At 49.0% G+C, this 19,887-nt stretch overlaps 1 protein-coding gene across 2 annotated transcripts; it reads left to right on the top strand.

Annotated features, from left to right (window-relative positions):
• The first annotated feature begins 8,152 nt into the window (after positions 1-8,152).
• On the top strand, positions 8,153-19,364 carry Ccne1 (cyclin E1). 2 transcript variants are annotated; one of them, XM_042667943.1, is made up of 12 exons: positions 8,153-8,306; positions 8,812-8,863; positions 8,995-9,091; positions 9,347-9,418; positions 13,573-13,721; positions 13,873-14,008; positions 14,356-14,502; positions 16,553-16,648; positions 16,886-17,020; positions 17,131-17,242; positions 17,338-17,495; positions 18,828-19,364. In XM_042667943.1, exons 2-12 carry the CDS (start codon positions 8,841-8,843, stop codon positions 18,951-18,953), a joined length of 1,251 nt encoding a protein of 416 aa, XP_042523877.1. In that variant the 5' UTR covers positions 8,153-8,306; positions 8,812-8,840; the 3' UTR covers positions 18,954-19,364. The 2 variants fall into 2 exon arrangements, with proteins under 2 accessions (XP_042523877.1, XP_042523878.1); XM_042667944.1 differs by having other exon boundaries at positions 8,154-8,306; positions 8,811-8,863; positions 9,004-9,091.
• Positions 19,365-19,887: the final 523 nt, after the last annotated feature.

A 19,887-nucleotide genomic window follows, 5' to 3' on the forward strand; every position in this document is an offset into this window, starting at 1 on the left:
AGGAACATGGCTCGAGCCTCAGCTGAACGCTGAAAAGAACGTGTCTCTTCTGCTCAGAGTCTGCACCTGAGGGATTGCAGCCTGGGCTAGACTGCACATGGTCTAACTGGAGGTTATCTTGCTTTTGTGTTCATGGCATAGAGATGTCATAGAACTCACCACACGTTTCTTGCTTGCTGACTATGCGTATAGACAACAGACTTCAGTGTTACTTAGCTAACCCTGTGTAAAGTGGGAGGAAAACATTGCAGTTAGAGAGAGAAGAGAACTTTGGTTCTAATGGCTCGTGTCTGCAATCGCAGCTACTCAAAGCCAGCCCAGGGAGGGAAAGACCATGAGTCTCTTAAATTAACCAACAAAAAAGAAGTTGAACTGACATGTTGAATTGAAACCTTCTGTACAACTACTTAAAAGATAATAACATAACAATTAAAAATTAAATCATTGGGGCTGGGAAGGTGGCTCAGTGGTAGAGCGCTCGCCTTGCATGCCTGAGGCCCTGGGTTCAATTCCTCAGCACCACATAAGCAAAAAAGAAAAAGAAAAAAGCCGGAAGTGGCGCTGTGGCTCAAGTGGTAGAGCGCTAGCCTTGAGCTGAAGAGCTGAGGGACAGCGCCCAGGCCCAGAGTTGAGGCCCCACAACCGGACCCAAAAAAAAAAAAAATTAAATCATTAAAAAAAACACCAAAAACCTGGAAGTGGAGGTATGACTCAAGTGGTAGAATGCTAGCCTTGAGCGAAAAAGCTAAGTATGAGTGTGACACCTCAAGTTCAAACCTCAGTATGGGTACAAAATTGATGGATTGAATGAATGAATAAATGAATGAATGAATGAATCAATCAATCAATAAAACCAAAGCCAGGTACTGGTGCCTCACACCTATAATACTAACTACTCAGGAATCTGAGTTGGAAACCAGCTGAAGCAGGAAAATCTATGAGACTCTTATTCCCACTGATTCAGCAAAAAGCCAGACTGGAGGTGTGGCTCAAGTGGTAGAGTGCCAGCTGAGCAAGCAAGCCTAAAAGAGCATGAGGCCCTGAGTTCAAACCCCAGTACCACCACACACACACACAAACACTGAAACTATCAATGGCTACCCCCATGGATGAGGTCAGAGGTCAGAGTCCTCATAATCTAGTCATTCTCCCCTCAACAGCATAGCCAGGGCCTGGTCCTTCAACCCAGAAGCCCTGGGGGCCATTTTATATCCAAACAAAGGCCTCACCTCTTTCCTCCATTACTTGGGGATTAGGATTTTAGATATAATTTTTGTATATGTGTGCCAGCTTTGGGGCTTGAACTCAGGCTGGTGCTCTACCACTTGAGCCATGCCTCCACTTCTGGCTTTTTGCTGGAGATAAGAACCTTCTGGGACTCTCCAGTTTGTGCTGGCTTTGAACTGAGATCCTCGGATCTCAGCCTCCTGGGTAGCAAGGATTATAGGCGTGCTCTACCACACTTAGCTTTCAACGGGGTTTTGGCTCTTTGCTTGTTGGCGGTACTGGCAATGATCCCAGGGCCTGGTGTCTCCTGGGAAAGCCTTGTACACTAAGCCATTCCCTTCCTCAAGTCCCTTCACCATTTTTCAGTACACAATTCATATTCTGGGGCTACCATTGCTCCAGATATCTCTAGACATCTTCCTCTGGCACAACTAGGAACTCTGTCTCCTTTTAACTGAGACTCAACTAAACTCACATTTTGGTGGTTCATTGGAGAGAAGAGTTGTCACAGGCTTTTCTGCCCAGGATGACTTTGAACCATGATCAATCCTCAGATCTCAGCCTCCTGAGTAGGATTACAGGTACAGGTCACTGCACCTGGTGAAGATTTTCTTTGCATCCTTAATACCAGCAAAAGAGCATGGCCTTAAACAGAGGCCATGTTCCCATTGCCTGTCCGCAAAAGCTTTCTGTTACTTTTGCCTTTGCATTCATCCATTTATTTACCCAACAGATCTGGTTTGCTCGTACCTGGGCTGGGCCCTGGGGAATGTTTCCTGCCCAGCCCAACCCCAATACCCTGCCTCTTCCTCCTGCTCCTGCTCCTCCTCTTCCTCTTCTTCCTCTTCTTCCTCCTCCTCCTTTTTTTAATCCTGCTGTCTTTAATCCAGATGTTCCCTTATTCAGGATCCAACCCATCAGGCTAAGGTAGCTCTGACCAGCAGAGGGGCAGGTTGATCCTGGCAAGAGTAAAGATGGAAGGCTAGAAAATAAATAAATAAATAAAAAGCCAGCACATTGCCCGAGGTGAAATTTCATGCAAATGTCTTCACCCACTCAGGTAAACTTTTTATATAGGTATCAGAATAAAATTTCTTGAACTATATAGACTGTTATTCACTTGATTTCCCTTAAGTAAATTAAAATAACTGGCTGTTGACAGGGCACATCTGGATATTTCTATCGGTCCCATAGAGATAATCTGTAAAAAAAAAAAAAGTGTATATCTTCAGAAGGGTTAGGGGGAGGGTAGAGAACTCAAAAGAAAAAGTGTGAAAAGGTACAGCATAAGAGGTCACTGGACACTGGTGAAAGTGAACTATGTAACTTGTGGTGGAGAGGGGAGAGAATTAGAGAACAATTGTATAAAAGGAAACTTACTCATTACCTGACTCAGGTAATTGTAATTCCTATGTATATCACTGCTATAACAATAAAGTAAATTTTTTAAAAAAGCCAGCACATGGTGGCTCATGCCTATAATCCCAGCTGCTCAGGAGACTGAGATCTGAAGATCACCATTTGAAGCCAACCTGCCTGGGCAGGAAAGTCTGTGAGATTCTTATTGCTAATGAACCACCAAAAGCCCAGAGGTGGAGGTATGGCTCAAGTGGTAGAGTGCCAGCCTTGAGCAAAAGAAAAAGTTCAGAAACGTCACCCAGGCCCTGAGTTCAAGTTCCAAGTACTGCCACAAAAAAAAAAGAAAGAAAGAAAGAAAGAAAGGAAGAAAGGAAAAGAAAAAGAAAATACATGTGTGAAACTTTCCCAGCCCCAGGGCAGCAGCCTCCTGCCAGCCTGCCTGTCATTACAGCCCACAGATGTGGGCTTGGCTTTGCCAAATGGTTGCCTGAGCGGCCGGAAGCCCTTGAGTGTACAGGAATTCACATTTTTGCTAATTCTGCAGTGAATGCCAGTGTCTGATTGCAGACAACTTCTGTCCAATGGTGTTTTTCTTTCCTTTTTTTTTGGGGGGGGGCGGCGGGGAGTGGCAAAGGGATAGGTGGTCCAAATTATTCACAGCCTGGGACTCCTGGGAGCTCCTGGAAGGATGAGACACAGCACCCCTAGGTAACCACAGCACCCCTGAAGTTACCAGTCTGCTTCATCAGTGAACCCCAGTAGACCTGGTGGTGACTGAGGAGGGGCTGCCAGGGAGGCAAGGATGGGGGGGGAAGGGAACCTCATATCCATTCTCATCCCTAGGTCTTGCATACCAGTCAATTGCTTTCCAGGCCTTGTAGAAAAGGTCTCAGGTCTGTGGCTCATGCCTATAATACCAGCTACTGTGATTTGAAGATCACCATCTGAAGCCAGCCCTGGGCTTACAAGTAAGTCCAGGAGATTCTTATCTCCAACTAATCTGCAAAAAAAAGTCTGAAATCAGGAGGTGTGGCTCAAGTGGTAGAGCACCAGCCTTGAGCAAAATATAGCTAAGGAACAGCACTTAGGTTCTGAGTTCAAGTCTCACTACCAGCAGATACACGTGAGCGTGTGCACATGTGTGCACACACAGATGAAAAAGGTCTGTGTGGGTCTGAGTGATGACCATGGCAACTGTGGCAGGCTGAATAACGTGTAACAGTACCCTTTTCCTAGTAGCTGAAACGGACTCTTGGTTGTCAGTAATAAGAAACTTCACCCCAACTCCCTATAAATCCGTGCAAACAATTAATTGGTTCCAGCATCCAGAAAGTTCCTAGGATTCCCATCTTGAGCCTTATTGGCTCACAGAGGTTCAGCAAATCAGAGACCCGCCTAGCAGCTCCACTGGCTTTGCTCTCCAGGAAGAACTTCCCTTCCCAGCAGGTCAAATTATGTGGCAAGATGGCCTCATGGCTCCAGGCCCACTTCCAAGTTAGCCTAGCAACTCCTGAGGCTTGTCATTGGTTAGATCTGGGCCCTGGGTCTAAGTCTTAACCAATCAGAGAGCTAGGAATGCGCTGCTCTGATTGGTCACATTCCTCCCTTACTTCAAAGTACAGAGAAGGGAGGTGCTTTTCAGAAAAATGTTGCTCGCTGACCAGAGGGAGATGTCTGAGCTGGCTGTCTCCAATCCCCCCTCCCTGTTCTGCAGCTGTGCCTTTTTTTTTTTTTAAGTCCAAAATGAGGAGATTTAACTTAAAGCTGGGGGATATGGTGGTCTTGTATAGAACAAAGCCCTCTTGTGCCTTTGGCCATGCAGAAGAAAGTAACTGGATGCTGTCATAGGTTCCCACCCCAGCACCCCCTTCCCTGAGCCTGGACACACATCTCCAATTCTGGAAGTGTGTACAGATTTAGTCTCTGTTCTTTTCCAATCTTGAGTTTAGCACAGGATCCATCCATGGTTGCTGCATCGTATACTAAGTGGATAAGCCCACGTTAATTTCTAATTGATCTGGGCTGGAGCTGCCTATTGGCTGAAGGTGTGCACAGAAATGTGAGCTCTAGGGAACTGTAGCCAGGTCTCAGCAACCCTATCCCTCTCCTCACCAGCCTTTTCTCATACTAGGCTTCCCTTCTCTGTTTGGGTGTTGGGGTGTCCTTAGAAAGTTGGTTACAAGTGGTAATAGACAGTTTGGAGGGTCTTTGAAACCTGTCAGGCATTGGGCACTAGTGTGACTCATGCCTGCTATTTGAGCTGCTCAGAAGGCTGAAGTCTAGAGGATAGAGGTTCAAAACCAGCCTGGGCAGGAAAGTCTGTGAGACTTTTCTCCACTGAACCAATCAAAAGCTGGAGAAGTGGAGGAGCTGTGGCTCAAGTTGTAGAGGGTCGACCTTGAGGAAAAAATAAAAAAAGCCAAGTGAGAGCATGAAGCACTGAGCTCAAGCCCCAGTACAATCGCACACACACAACAGAGCCAGTCAAGGCCTCAGGTTAAGAGAGAGAGAACTCCGCAAGTTTGTACTCTGCGTGGACTTGCTTCTCTGTAACCTTTGTATCCTGGCTCCTGTCCTGACTTTTCCACCAACAGTCAGAGCCAGGGTCACATAGAAAGCTAAGCAAAAGCACCCCCAACTTTCATTCCTGAGGCATGGCTCAAGTGGTAGAACACCAGCCTTGAGTGAAAAAACTGAGACAGCACCCAGGCTCTGAGTTCAAGCCCCAGTACACACACACACACACACACACACACACACACACACACACACACACACCACAAAAAAAGAGCTAGAGAGAGAGAACAGAAAGAAGGAAGGGGGGAAGGAGGGAGGGAGAGAGGAAGGAAGGAAGAAAGGAAGAAAGGAAGGAAGGAAGGAAGGAAGGGAGACAGCAATCCACCCTCTCACCCAAGGTGAATCAATGCTTTATGCTCTGGACCTAATGAAAATGTGCAATGAATAAAATTCACAACCCCCAAGACAAGCTACGCCAGACCAGTGGGCTCTGGTAACAGGAAAACTCCAAACTTTTAGGCCAGGCTATTGTGTTGCCTTGGCAATCTGCTCATCCTCCGCTTCACATTCTTCTTCCTTCATGTACACGTGGCACCCAAGGCTGGGTTGGATCCTCCTGTCCACACATGAAGTCATAGTCCTAGCATTTTCTCACCCTAGCCCTCACTCTGCACAGCCGCCTGTAATTTAAACCCTTCCAAATTATTTATCGATAGCTCATTTTGCCAGCTCAGTTTTGAATAGAAATGTCCAGCAAAGCTAGTCATATTGACCTTTTTTTTCCGTTGTTTTTTTTTTTTTTTTTTGGTGTGGGTATCAAGGCTTGAACTCAGGGCTTGCTTTTTCTCTCAAGGCTGATGCTCTACCACTTGAGCTGTGAGCCACAGCTCCACTTCTGGCTTTTTGGTGGTTCACTGAAGAGTCTCATAGACTTTTCTGCCTGGGCTGGCATTGAACAGTGATCCTCAGGTCTCAGTCTTCTTAGTAGCTAGGATTACAGACATGAGCTAGCAACCAGACACGAGGTCAGTGGGGTTTGTTGCTGTTGTTGTTTTAACTCCTAAGGCAGCCTAGGAAAATAAGACATGGCAATTGGCTGCCAGGGATTGAAAGACTCAAGCTTAAAGCTTGTCCATCTACTTCCCTTAAGATTAAAGGAACAAAGTCATTTAGGGGAAAATGAAACAAGATATTATAAGGAAACTGTGGCTTGGTGAAGGCAACTTAGAAATAGGGCATTTAGAAACATAGAAGGGCTGTCGTTGCTTCAAAGAGAGACAACAGCATGAATTCCTTCCTAAAGGATGCATTCCTCACCCAGGGATTAATAACTGCATTTCTCACCCAAGGATTAACAACTGATAGGATGCCCCAAAATGCAGATAGCAGGGCACCTCCGTGTTTCAAGGATAAGGATCTGTTTTTATGGCAAGATACATTCTTACCTGGAAACTCAGAGGATAAGACCAGGTGTGGTTAGAGCAAAGACAAAGCACCTAGCTTTGCATAATTGGAAGCCAGACTCCCTGCCTTTACCCTATAAATACCCTAACAGACCAAGAAGCCCAAGAAGTCTCTCTTTGGATGTCTCCGTGTGTGTGTGTGTGTGTGTGTGTGTGTGTGTGTGTGTGTGCACCTACATTGTGTGTGTGTGTGTGTGTGTGTGTGTACCTACATTCTGTGCCCCTGCCCTTCTGTTTGTCTGCTTTTTTTTGTTTTTTTGTTTTTTTGTCGTTTTTCTGCTTGCCTGCTTGTTTACTTACTCAATAAAGCTCTACCAAGTTTTCTTACCATTGTGACTTGTTCAGAAATCCTTATTCTGCGATTGAAGTCAAGGACCCTGAGTGAAGAGTTTCTATACTGAAAGAGAAGCTTCACTAAACCTCATCTCTGTCTGGTGACACTTCCATTCACAAATAGGATCCTCTTCTCAAGGCAAAGTGTGGAGGAGGGGGATGACCTCCTGAGTCAGGAGAAGCCATGGACATAGAGCCAGCAAGGAGCTGAGTGGGGTAAGGACCCAATGGGGGGGGGGGCTCTTTGGGACCAGGGCAGACTGTGGCGCGGTCTGATGATCAATAATTTGGAAGGGTTAAATCAGGGGCGGCTTCAGGGAAAAATCTCCTGGAGCAGAAAGGCCAAGCTCAAAGAATGAGTCTGTGGGGGAGGGGTCGGCATGGGGTGAGCACATGGAAGGCCTCTGAATAGTAGAATGAATGAGTGAATGAAAGAACGAATGAATGAGAAGCGCGTGGCCGGATGAATGTGCGCTCGGCCAGCAGTAACAGCGGTGGCATAAAGCCCAGGAGAGGCTCCATGAGAGGGACCAGGCACTTGACCTTGGGGACATCCAGGCCCTGGATTCAGGGTCCCAGAAACTCTGTACATAGGGGGGTGGGGGGTAATAAAAAAGGGGGGGATGTGGCGGGAAAAACGCGCGGCAAAGCGGATGTCTGGCGGGTCTCTGCACCCGGCCGGTCCTGCACCTGTTCCCACTCGGCCGGGACCCTCCGGACTGGCAAATCCACCCGCGCAAACCACGTGGCTTTCCTCGCTAAGCCCCGCCCCCAAGGCCTCCAAACCCCGCCCCCTTCCCTGGCGCCCGCGCCAGACTTCTCCCGCGTGCGGCCCGCCCCTCCCCTCTGCCAAGCGCGCGCGCGCGCCAAGGCCTCGTAGCCACGCCTACCACGCCAGGTCCCGCCCACTACGCCCGGCGCTCCGCTCTTCTGCGCGCCGGCCTTGTCACTTGGCCCCGCCTCCCTCAACTAGAAGCCACGCCTACGCTCCACCCTCCAATCAGACCCCGCCTCTTGTCTAGGCTCCGCCCCCTCGAGGTCCCGAGCGCCGGGCGGGCTGGCGGCTCGGCGCGGTGGGGCGGTGCTGAGGGCGGACGCGAGGCGGGCCGGGGCCCGGAGACGGCCGCTCAGCGGCTTCGGGGCCGGGCGAGGCGGGGCTTTGGCGGTGTCAGGGCGGGCTTCGAAGGCGGGTCGTGCCGGTTCCGCGCGCAGGGAGTTTTAAATGTCCCGCTCTGAGCCGGGCGCAGGAGCAGCCGGCGCGGCCGCCAGCGCGGTGTAGGGGGCAGGCGCGGATCCCGCCACCACCATCGCCACCACCAGCGTCACCCTCGCCGCCCCCTCGCCGCCCTCGCCGCCTCCGCCGCCCAGCCCCGGCTCGTGCCTCCGTTTCCCGCGGACGTCGCTTCGGTAGGGAGAGTGCTGGGGGCCGCCAGGCCCTGCCCGGGGCGTGGGGGGGGGCGGCGAGGCCGGCTCGCCGAGACTTGGGGGGCCGAGGAGAGGGGGGGTCCCCGAGACCTCCAGCGCGGGGAGCCCCGACCCAGTGGCGAACTGTGTGTGGGGGGGTGGTCCTGAAGGGGACACTGAGGCAGCGCGATCCCCCGGGAGGAGATGGGGTGCGGTGGGAGGTGAGGGGGGGAGGACCCTCACCCCCCCCTCATCTCGACCTCGGACTTGGGGTCGTGGGCCGTACCGGAGGCGCCACGGGGTGACAGGGCCACCCGGGGCCCCATCGGCCATTTTCCAAGGCGGGCCGGGCCAAGAGAGACTCCCGCCGCCACCCGCCCGCGCGGGAGGGGGGAGGGGAGAGGGAAGGACGGAGGAGGGGCGGGGCGGGCGGGGGCCCCCCCCCCCACCCCAGGCTCTGCTCCTCATCCCGACGCTCTGTTCCCTCTCCACCCCCCTCCCCTGCCAGGCCTAAGGTCGGAGCCCCAACCCTGCGCCATGCCGAGGGAACTGAAGGAGAGGTGAGTGGTGGTGGCCTGGTTTCCCCCCCCCCCCCCCCCCGCTGCGGGACGGGGAGTGGAGGTGGGCGGGCGAGGGCCGGCTGAGATGGGGGAGCACTCATCGCCACCCCCCACCTCGGCTGTTACCCCAGCTTGTGCAGGGATGCCGATGCGCCGGACACCGTAAAAGAAGAAAGTAGCATCGAGTCCACTGCCCGCTCCAGAAAAAGAAAGGCAGATGTGGCCGTGGTGAGTTACAAAAGACACACAGGTGTGAGGGGGAGAGGGCCCCTCACCCCCTTCCCCTTACCTGAGTACCAGACGTGGGTCGCCCGTGCACACGTGGATTGGTGGGGACCGGTGGGGGGAGGGGAGCTCCCCGGGATAGAAATGATGTTCAGAACCTAATCAACTTTCCCCCCCCCTCCTTCTGTCTGTTGCCTTTCTTCTTTTCTTTTTTTTTTTCTTTTTGGCTTTTGTCTTTGGGGGTTGGAATTTTCTTAGTTCCTGCAGGATCCAGATGAAGAAATTGCCAAAATTGACAAGACGGTGAAAAAAAGCCAGTGTAACAGTCAGGTGGGTCAGGGGAGCTTTCCTGGGCCTGCCTGTGTGTGTAGTGGGGGCCCACCTGGACCGTGCTGGGGGTTGAACTGGGCCTCATGCTTGCTCTCTACTGGGCTTCTAGCTCAAGGCTATAGCAGTCTATCTCTTGAGCCACACCTCTGCTTCCAGCTTTTTGCTAGTTCATTGGAGACCAAAGTCTCATGGACTTTTCCTTCTCGGGCTGTCTTTCAACTGTGATCCTCAGATCTCAGCCTCCTAAGGAGCTGGGATTACAGTCACCAAGGCCAGGCTGCAACCACTTGTGTTCCATAAACACATGAGATGTTTTGTCTTGGTACTCTTTGAATATCTTCCCATCCCCTTTAGGTCAGATTTCATGCAACCTCTTCCCCTTTGTGGCTTTGACCATCCCCCCAGGCAACCAAGCAACTCCTTCCTTACCTTGACCAAGGCTGAGTATCTTTAACCTGCTCCCAGTCAAAACCTTTCCCAGTGATTGAGTACATTTTTTTTTTTTGCCAGATCTCTGACACTGCAGTGTAATACTATCATAATATCAAAAGCGCCTTACAGAGAGAGTTGTTTTATCTCTCTGCCTCCAGAGATGGCTGGAGACTGTAGTTATGACTCTGGTAAAGGAGTAGCTTATCTCCAAACTAACTAGTCAGGCCTTTGGCCTTTATCACAGATAATGCTGAGCGGGAACAGAATCCGTCCTCAGTGCTGTGGTCCCTAGGAAGTCAGCAATGGACAACACATGACTAGCAGCCAGGGACAGCTGGTCTGGTTGGGTGACGCACTACAGAGTTGACAGCCAGCCACGTGGTGGGTGGTAGGTCCTGGAAATAAGAATTTCTGGGGAGATGCTGTGCTGTGGGAGTCTGTCACAGACTTCCCAGCAGGCCTTGAACCACAGTCCTCAGATTTTGGCTTGCTGAGTAGTTAGGATTACAAGAGCCTGCCTTTCTACACATGTTGTAGACTAGATAGCTTGAAACTTTTTTTCCATCAATTTATACAGCCATGTCTTCACTCTTGGTAAAGACATAAGAACTTACTCAAGGCTACAGCAGAACCTTTTTAGCCCATTTACACAGACTTTTTGTCGAGAGCTATTTGTAACAGTTCAGCCCAGTGTATCACCTTTGAACTAGAAGGAAAGTCATGCTAACTGCTTCATTGAGACCAGGTGGAATCTTGGTTTTTATCTTAGGCCATTTTTTCATTCTTGAGACAGGGAGTCTGTGCAGTCTGCCCTGAATGTACAATCCTCCTGCTTGGGCCTTTCAAGTCTGGGATTACAGGCATATGCTACCATTCCTGGCTTTTTTTTTTTTTTGGTCTGTTGTGGGGCTTGAACTCAGGGCCTAGGCACTGTCCCTGAGCCTCTTTGTGCTCAAGGTTAATGCTCTACCACGTGAGCCATCATGCCACTTAGGCTATTCTTTTGTTGTTGTTGTTGGTCGTGGGGCCTGAACTCTGGGCCTGGGCACTGTCCCTCAGCTCTTTAGCTCAAGGCTAGCACTCTACCACTTGGCCAGAGCACCACTTCAGGTTTTCTGGTGGTTTATTGGAGATAAGAGTTTCACGGACTTTCCTGTCCAGGCTGGCTTTGAACTGCAATCCTCAGATCCCAGCTTTCTGAGTTGTAAAATTACATCCACTGACACCTGGACGCTTAGGCTATTCTTAATGAAGAGAATTCAGCAAGAGGTAGTTTTTTATATTTTTATTTTTGGCAGCCGTGGGGCTTGAACTCTGGGCTTGGGCACTATCCCTCAGCTCTTCAGCTCAACGCGAGTGCTTCTACCGCTTGAGCCACAGCACCACTTCCGGTTTTCTAGTGGTGTATTGGAGATCAGAGTCTCACAGACTTTCCTGCCCGGGCTGGCTTTGAACCGTGATCCTCAGATCTCAGCCTCCTGAGTAGCTAGGATTACAGGCGTGAGCCACCAGTGCCCAGCAAGAGATAATTTTTGTTTGCAGTACTTGAGATTGAATCCAGATCTTTGTTTGTTTGTTTGTTTGTTTGTTTGTTTTGGGGGGGGTCCAGTAGTGGGGCCTGAACTCTGGACCTGGGCGCTGTCCCTCAGCTCTTCAACTCAAGGCTAGCGCTCTACCACTTGAGCCACAGCGCCACTTCTGGCTTTTTTCTTTTTTCTTATGTGGTGCTGAGGAATTGAACCCAGGGCCTTGAGCATGCAAGGCAAGCGCTCTACCACTGAGCCACCTTCCCAGCCCTTGAATCCAGATCTTTGAATGCCACTAGACTCAAGACCTAACTTTTTAAATTTGAAGCAGAATCTTAAATTTGTAGTTCTCAGAAGATTTTGCATAAGAAAAAAAAGCCCAAGGTAGGGAGACCCTGTCTAACACCTGTAATCCTAGCTATTCAGGAGGCTGAGATTTGAGGATCAAAGCCAGCTCACATCCATGAGACTATTTTCTCTCCAGTTAACCAGCTAAAAGTCAGAAGTAGAGCTTAAGTGGTAGAGCTCCTGTCTTGAGCAAAAAAGCTAAGTGCAAACACACAGACCCTGAGTGCATGTCCCAGTACTGCCACCAAAAAGAAAAGTAACACAGGAGACATACTTATCAATCATCACAACCAATCTCTTTTCTTCCTATGTAATGTCTGCAAGATGATCTTTTTGAAGGAAAGACTCCAGTTAGAGCACAGGTGGAGCTGCCATATACCCTGCCCTTTAAAAGATTAACTTTGTGGTTTACCTAATTTGTGTATGAAGTATAGATTGGGGAGTGCAATAGTTTTGTTTTCTCTAGTGGCTTTCAAGATGTGTCTCCATCATCTGGCCTTGGAGGTCAGCACATGACTGTGCCTTTAGAACTTAAATTCACACTGTGGGTGTGTTTGTGTGGGTGTGTGTACTAGCACACATATGCGTGTGCTAGGACTGGCACTTGAACTCAGGGCCTGGGTACTCTTTTAACTTTTTGGTCAAGGTTGGTGCTCTGCCACTTAAGCCACAGCTCTACTTTAGACTTTTGTGTTAGTTAATTGGAGATAGAGAATTTCTCTGACTTTCCTGCCTGGATTGGCTTCGAGCTTGTTGGTCCTTAGACCTCAGCTTCCTTAGTGTCTGGGATGACAGGCATGAGCCATCAGCATTGCCAGCTTGAGTTCACTCTTGAATGAAGAACAACTTAAAACACTGCTCACCAGCCCAGGGCACTCAAACTGAAAGGAAGTGGCTGTTCTCGATTTTCGGGCACAGCTGTTGGCAGGGACAGTCATAGATAATTTCCATGCCCAATTCTTTGTGTACATCAGGTGCAGAGGAATTTTATCCAACTTTACTCTTCCCACTCCTGAACAGCATGTGGGCCTCTGAAGACGGTTTTTGTGTGGGGCTGACACTGTCTTAATAGCTTCTTACTATCTTAGTCCTTTTTGTGTGTGTGTGTGTGTGTCAGTATTGAGGCTTGAACTCAGAGGTCTCATGTTGTCCCTTAAAGGCTGACACTAGCTATACTATTTTTTTGTCCTGTCCTGGAGCTTGAACTCTGGGCCTGGGTGGTCTCCCTTGGCCTCTTTGTGCTCAAGGCACAAAGGCACTCTACCACTTGAGCTACAGCGCCACTTCTGGTTTTCTGGTGGTTAATTGGAGATAAGAGTCTCACGGACTTTCCTACGCAGGCTGGCTTTGAATCGTGAGCCTCAGATCTCAGCATCCTGAGTAGCTAGGATTACAGGCATGAGCCACCAGTGTCTGGCTTTTTTCTTTTTTTGTTTTTGAGTCTGGTCATGGGGCCTGAACTCTGGGCCTGGGCGCTGTCCCTCAGCTCTTCAGCTCAAGGCCAGCATTCTACCATTTGAGCCACAGCGCCTCTTCCGGCTTTTTTCTTTTTGCTTATGTGGTGCTAAGGAATTGAACCCAGGGCCTCATGCATGCAAGGCAAGTGCTCTATCACTGAGCCACCTTCCCAGCCCTTTTTTTTTTATTATTTTAAAAGGGATTTTACTGCATAGATTCCCAAACTGTTAATAAGGGGACTGGAAACCCCAAGTGATCCCTGTGGGTTGTATTTACCTGTGTTATGTGTCTGGGCCAGCCAGTCCTCTGCCTGCCTGCCTGCCATGTTCATTTACAGATAATCAGTGAGTGTGAAGTGAAGTGTTCCTCAATAATTTCCTGTCTTAACAGCCTTGGGACAGTGATTCGGTTTGTGCAGACCCCTGCTCCTTGATTCCCACACCTGACAAAGAGGAGGATGAGGAGTCGCTGTTCCCCATTTCCATGTTCCAGCCTCGCAAGCGGTCACCGCCCAGAGCTTCACCACTGCCTTTACTGAAGTAGGTGTGGGCTTTGCCACATGTGTACACATGCATGGACACACAGTCATACACATTCTGTTGGCTCCTGGGCATGGATGGGCCTGATACCTGTCTGCAGGCCATTGATTTTTCTACTGTTTTCCTATTGCCTTTTTTTCCCCCTCTGTAGCTGGGCGAATCGAGATGAAGTCTGGAACATTATGTTGAACAAGGAGCATGTGTATTTAAGGGACGAGCACTTTCTGCAGAGACACCCTCTCCTGCAGGCTAGAATGAGAACTGTTCTTCTGGATTGGCTGATGGAGGTGAGTTAGGGCCTTGTGGTTTCTAGAACCTTCTGTGCCATTACCATTTTAGCATGTGGTATGTGTGTGTGTCTGTACTGGAGCTTGAACTTGACCTCGGCTCTGTCTCTGAGCCTTTTGTGGTTGTTGTTAAAGGCCAGCACTCTACCAGTTGAGCCACAGCTCTTCCAACATTTTGCTTATTCACTGAAGATAAAATTCTCAGACTCCTGCCAAGGCTGTCTTTGAACCATGATTCTCTAGATCTCAGCTTCCTGAGTAGCTAGGATTATAGGTGTGAACCGTCGCTTGGCTTTTTTTTCTCCTTCAAGTACTGTTTTAAAGTACACTTATTATTTTTTTTCCAGGTGTGCGAAGTCTATAAGCTTCACAGGGAAACATTTTACTTGGCCCAAGACTTCTTTGATCGGTATATGGCAACACAAGAAAATATTGTGAAAACCCTTTTACAACTCATCGGGATCTCAGCCTTATTTATTGCTGCCAAACTAGAGGTAAGTGACGGTCATGTATGTTACACAGTAAGGGTTCATTTTTGAGCTCCAGAGAGATGAGAGAGAATGGCTAATTTGCCTATCATATATATTTTTTCTGTCTTCTTTTTTGTTGTTGTTAATCCTGGAGCTTGGACTTCGGCCTGGGCACTGGAGCTCTACCACTTGAGTTCCACTTCCATTTTTCTAGTGGTTCATTGGAGATAAGACTCCTTAAGGGGGCTGGGAAGGTGGCTCAGTGGTAGAGTGCATGCCTTGCAAGCATGAGGCCCTGGGTTCGATTCCTCAGCACCACATAAACAGAAAAAGCCAGAAGTGGCGCTGTGGCTCCAGTGGTAGAGCACTCTCCTTGAGCTGAAGAGCTGAGGGACAGCGCCCAGGCCCAGAGTTCAGGCCCCATGACTGGCAAAAAAAAAAAAAGACTCCTTGATTTTCCTGCCCAGGCTGGCTTTGAACCACAATCCTCTGAGTAGCTAGGATTACTGGCATGAGCCACCAGCACCTGGCTATTTCTAACGAGACGTCTTCTAAAGCCAAGATACATACAGAAAGTCCTAGGACCAAGCTGGGAAGGTGGCTCAGTGGTAGAGTGTTTGCCTTGCATGCATGAGGCCCTGGGTTCAATTCCTCAGCACCACATAAGCAGGAAAAACTGGAAGTGGCACTGTGGCTCAAGTGGTAGAGTGCTAGCCTTGAGCTGAAGAGCTGAGGGACATGGGGCTTGGAAGGTGGCTCAGTGGTAGAGTGCTTGCCTTGCATGCATGAGGCCCTGAGTTCGATTCCTCAGCACCACATAAGCAAAAAGAAAAAAGCTGGGAGTGGCGCTGTGGCTCAAGAGGTAGAGTGCTAGCCTTGAGCTGAAGAGCTGAGGGATAGTGCCTAGGCCCAGAGTTCAGGCCCCACGACTGGACACCACCCCCCCCCCCCCCCCCAAAAAAAAAAAAAAAAGCTGAGGGATAGCGTCCAGGCCCCCATGACAAACAAACAAAAAAAAAATCCTAGGACCTAACCGACCAAGAAAAAGGAATAAGAATACATTTAAGTTAATGTAGTACATTCAGCAAAAAGAAAAATGAATTACAAAAAAAAAAAAGTAAAGTTTCAGCCAGGGACTGGTGGCTCACACTTGCAAATTCTAGGTGCTCAGGAGGCTAAGATCTGAAATTTGGAGGATCACAGTTTAAACCCAGACTAGGCAGGAAAGTATAAAGACTCTTATCTCGCCAGCAAAAGACTGGAAGTTGAGATGTGGCACAAATGGTAGGGTACCAGTCAAGCTTTTGGAAAAAAAAAACTAAGGGATAGTGCCCAGGACCTGAGGTGAAGCCCTGCCTCCCCCCCCCCCCCCAAATAATTTAGAAAGTATAAAGTTTCAGTTGGTACCAGGTATGGTTTATTCAAGTCTGTAGTCCAAGCACTCAGAAACAAGAGGCAGGAAGATTGCCAGTTCCAGGCCAGCCTGGGCAAAACAAAACCCTGTCTTTAAAAACTGCTACAACAAGCCTTAACTACCAGATAACCAGAAGTGGCTGTGGCTCAAGTGCTAGCCTTGAGCTGAGGGACAGCACCCAGGCCCAGAATTCAAACCCTATAACAGACCAAAAAAAAAAAAACTGCTACAACAAAAAATATTTAAATACTTCAATGCAGCTTTCAAATGTGTTAAATACTGAAAAGGTGAGATCTCAGTCTCCAAATAGCTGTGATTACAGATGTAAGTACTAGTACCCAGCCATGTGTTTTTTTGTTTTTTGCCAGTCCTGGGGCTTGAACTCAGGGCCCGGGCACTATCCCTAATGCTTCTTTTTGTTCAAGGCTACCACTTTGCCACTTGAGCTACATACCACTTCCAGCCTTTTCTGTTTATGTGGTACTGAGGAATCAATCCTAGGGCTTTGTGCATGCTAGAAAAGCACTCTACTGCTAAGCCACATTCCCAGCCTCATGTTTTGTCTCTTTAGGGATGGGGGTTCATTTCTTAGATAAGTGACTCATGTTGAAGTGGCTTCAATGTGCTGTCTTGCTGATTCCATCTCCCTTGTACTCCCAGGAGATCTACCCTCCAAAGCTGCATCAGTTTGCTTACGTCACCGATGGCGCCTGCTCAGGAGATGAAATTCTTACCATGGAACTGGTGATTATGAAGGTAATGTTTTTCTGTGGTTTTACGGTCTTTCTGGGACATGAAGCCAGGGCCTTGTGACTTTTTTCTTCTGTTTCATTGGAGATAAGATAGTCACAGACGTTCCTTGCCCAGCCTGGCTTCAACCCATGTTCCTCCATATCAGTCTCCTGAGTGCTAGGTTGTGAACTTGAGCTATCTTGGAAATGTGGCTGTGTCCCAGACTCTTCCGCCATCAGTCTCTCTCCTTTCTTCCTGCAGGCCCTGAACTGGCGTTTGAGCCCTCTGACTGTCGTGTCCTGGCTAAACGTGTACATGCAGGTCGCGTTTCTGAACAACATGTGTGAGGTGCTGCTGCCTCAGTATCCGCAGCAGATCTTCATCCAGGTGGCTGAGGTCAGTAGTTCCCTTGCACTGGGGCCTCCCAACCCAACAGTTCCACTCCAGTAACAGGAACCCTGGGGTACCAGCATCTGTCTCAGGGTTTTCTCCCTGGTCCTCCCTAGCTCCTGGATCTCTGCATGCTGGATGTGGAATGCTTAGAATTTCCTTACGGGGTACTTGCCGCTGCTGCCTTGTTCCATTTCTCTTGCTCCGATTTGGTGGCGAAGGTTTCAGGTAAGGTGCTGCAATCTAGCCTTCTTCAAGGCGATCACTTTGGAAAACAGTGAGTGCAGCCTCGGGCTGAGCATGCACCATGTTTCTCATGGCAGGGTATCAGTGGGAGGATATCAAAAAATGTGCTGAATGGATGACACCATTCGCCGAGGTCTTCCAGGAGACGCCAAGCTGCAAGCTGAGGCACTTCCGGGGGATCCCATGCGAAGATGCCCATAATATCCAGACCCATGCCAACAGCTTGGACTTACTGGTCAGTACCCAGCCTACCAAGTCTCCTCGCCTCCAATCTCCTTAACCACACAGCCTTCTAGGCAGAATCCTGCTCACCTGGAGTTTTGATTTTTCTCCTCTTTCCTCCTCACTCAACAACACATAGAAGGGCGCCGGCACTGGTGGCTCACTGCTGTCATCCTAGCTACTCAGGAGGCTGAGAGATCTGAGGATCATGGTTAAAGCCAGCTTGGATAGGAAAGCGTGAGACTCTTATCTCCAATTAAGCAGCAAAAGAGCTGGAATTGGAGCTGTGGCTCCAGTAGTAGACCACCAGCCGTGAGCACAAATGCCCAAAATGCCCAGGGACAGTTCATAAGGCCTGAGTTCAAGTTCCTGGGCCAACATACACACATTCAAAAGATATACATAAAAGGGCAATACTTGTTCTAATAATCTTTAAGTTTATAAATTATTTATTTACAGATTTGTTTTTAGGGTTTGTATTTTTGTATTTTGGCAGTAAGGCTTGAACTCTGGGCCTGGGCGCTGTCCCTCAGCTCTTCAGCTCAAGGCTTGTGCTCTACCATTTGAGCCACAGAACCACTTCTAGTTTTCTAGTGGTTTATTGGCTATGAGAGTCTCCTGGACTTTGCTGCCCAGGCTGGCTTTGAACCATGATCCTCAGGTCTCAGCCTCCTTACCTAGGATTACAGGCATTAGCCACCAGGGCTTGGCTTAGTTTGGTTTTTTGCTTGAGGCTAATCCGCTATCGTTTGATTCACAGCTCTACTTGTAGTGTGTGTGTTTTGTTTGTTTGCCAGTCCTGGGGTTTGAGTTCAGGGCCTGGGCACTGTCCCTGAGTTTCTTTTGCTCAAAGCTAGCACTCTACCGCTTGAGCCACAGCACCACTTCTAACTGTTTTTCTGTTTATATGGTGCTGAGGAATTGAACCCAAGGCTTCATGCATTCTGGGCAAGTACTCTACTACCACTAAGGTACATTCCCAGCCCCTAGTTGGTTTGGTTTTGTTTGGGGGTGAATGGTTAAAGAATCATTGATTTATCTGCCTAGGCTGGCTTCAAACCTTGATCCTCGGCTCTCAGCCTATTTAATAGCTAGGATGACAGTTATGAGCCACCAAAACCCCTTTGAGTCCCAAATCTTCAGGCACAAAGTGTCCATGTGAATTCATTCCAATTAATTTACACGAATCAATTCTTACAAAGCCATATCCTTGGGGTTGGAGGTGTAGTTCAGGTTGTAGAGGACCAGCCAATGAATTGAAGTGTCAGGTATCATTCAAATTTTGGTCTGAGACCAAAAAATTAACATCCTTATTCCCTTATCTTTTTCCCCCCCTAATCTACAGGAAAAAGCTCAGGCAAAGAAATCTGAATTGTCAGAACACCATAGATTGTCCCCTATCCCCCCCGGGCTCCTCACCCCTCCTCAGAGTATTAAAAAGCAGAGCGAGCTGGAGGAGGAGGAAGCCTGAAGCCCAGAATTGGTGTGTGGAAATGCCCGGATGTTCCCCTGCTGCCATTCAGCCTTTGCAGATACTCAGCGAGTGACAGCCTCCCTCCCACAGAAGTCTTGTGTGTGGGTGACGTGGACCGGGGCAGCATCTTCTATGGAGTGCTTACACTTTTGAAACACGTGAGTCAAGGACAACAGCCACCTCCAGAACACCCGAGGGTGCTCCCCTTGCTGCTACGGATGGTGTCCTTGACCCACCTGACTCCCCGTGGAGGACTAAGGCTTGAAGTTAGAGCCCCCCTGCCCCATGGCCAGCGGGGTGGGGACGTGCCCCTTCACGTTGTCAGCCCAGTGACCCTTGCCTTTATGAACTCTGGTTTTGTAATTGCTGCTATGTCTACCCATTTTTAATAAAGTGATACGATGTTTGAAACGTGTCTCTGTTCTCATTTTGTGTGTGTATGTGTGTGCATGTGCATTACCCGAATTTGAACTCAAGGCTTTATACTTACTCGTTTGGTTTGACTGGTGTTCTACCTCTTGAGCCATACCTCCAGCCCTAAATACTATTTTTGGTGCCAGTTCTAGGGCTTGAACTTGGGGCCTAGGCACTGCCTCTGAGCTTCTTCTGTTCAAGGCTAGTGCTCTACCACTTGAGCTACAGCTCTGCTTCTAGTTTTATTTTCAAGTAGTCTGTTGGAGATTAAGAGTCTCGTGGACTTCCTGCATAGGCTGGCTTTGACCTGTGATCCTCATATCTCAGCATCCTGAGTAGTTCGGATTACAGGCATGAGCCACTGGCACTCAGCTTAGAACTTTTTCTTTGTACTGGGCTTGAATGTGGTCTGGGTGCTGTCCCCGAGGTTTTTTTGTATAAGGTTAGAGTTCTACCATTTGAGCCACAGCTCTACTTTTCACTTTTTTGCTGGTTACTTAGGAATAGCCAGCCTGGC

Source organism: Dipodomys spectabilis, unplaced genomic scaffold, assembly GCF_019054845.1.
Source record: "Dipodomys spectabilis isolate Male_0828 unplaced genomic scaffold, ASM1905484v1 ptg000422l, whole genome shotgun sequence".
Taxonomy (NCBI): Eukaryota; Metazoa; Chordata; class Mammalia; order Rodentia; family Heteromyidae; genus Dipodomys; species Dipodomys spectabilis.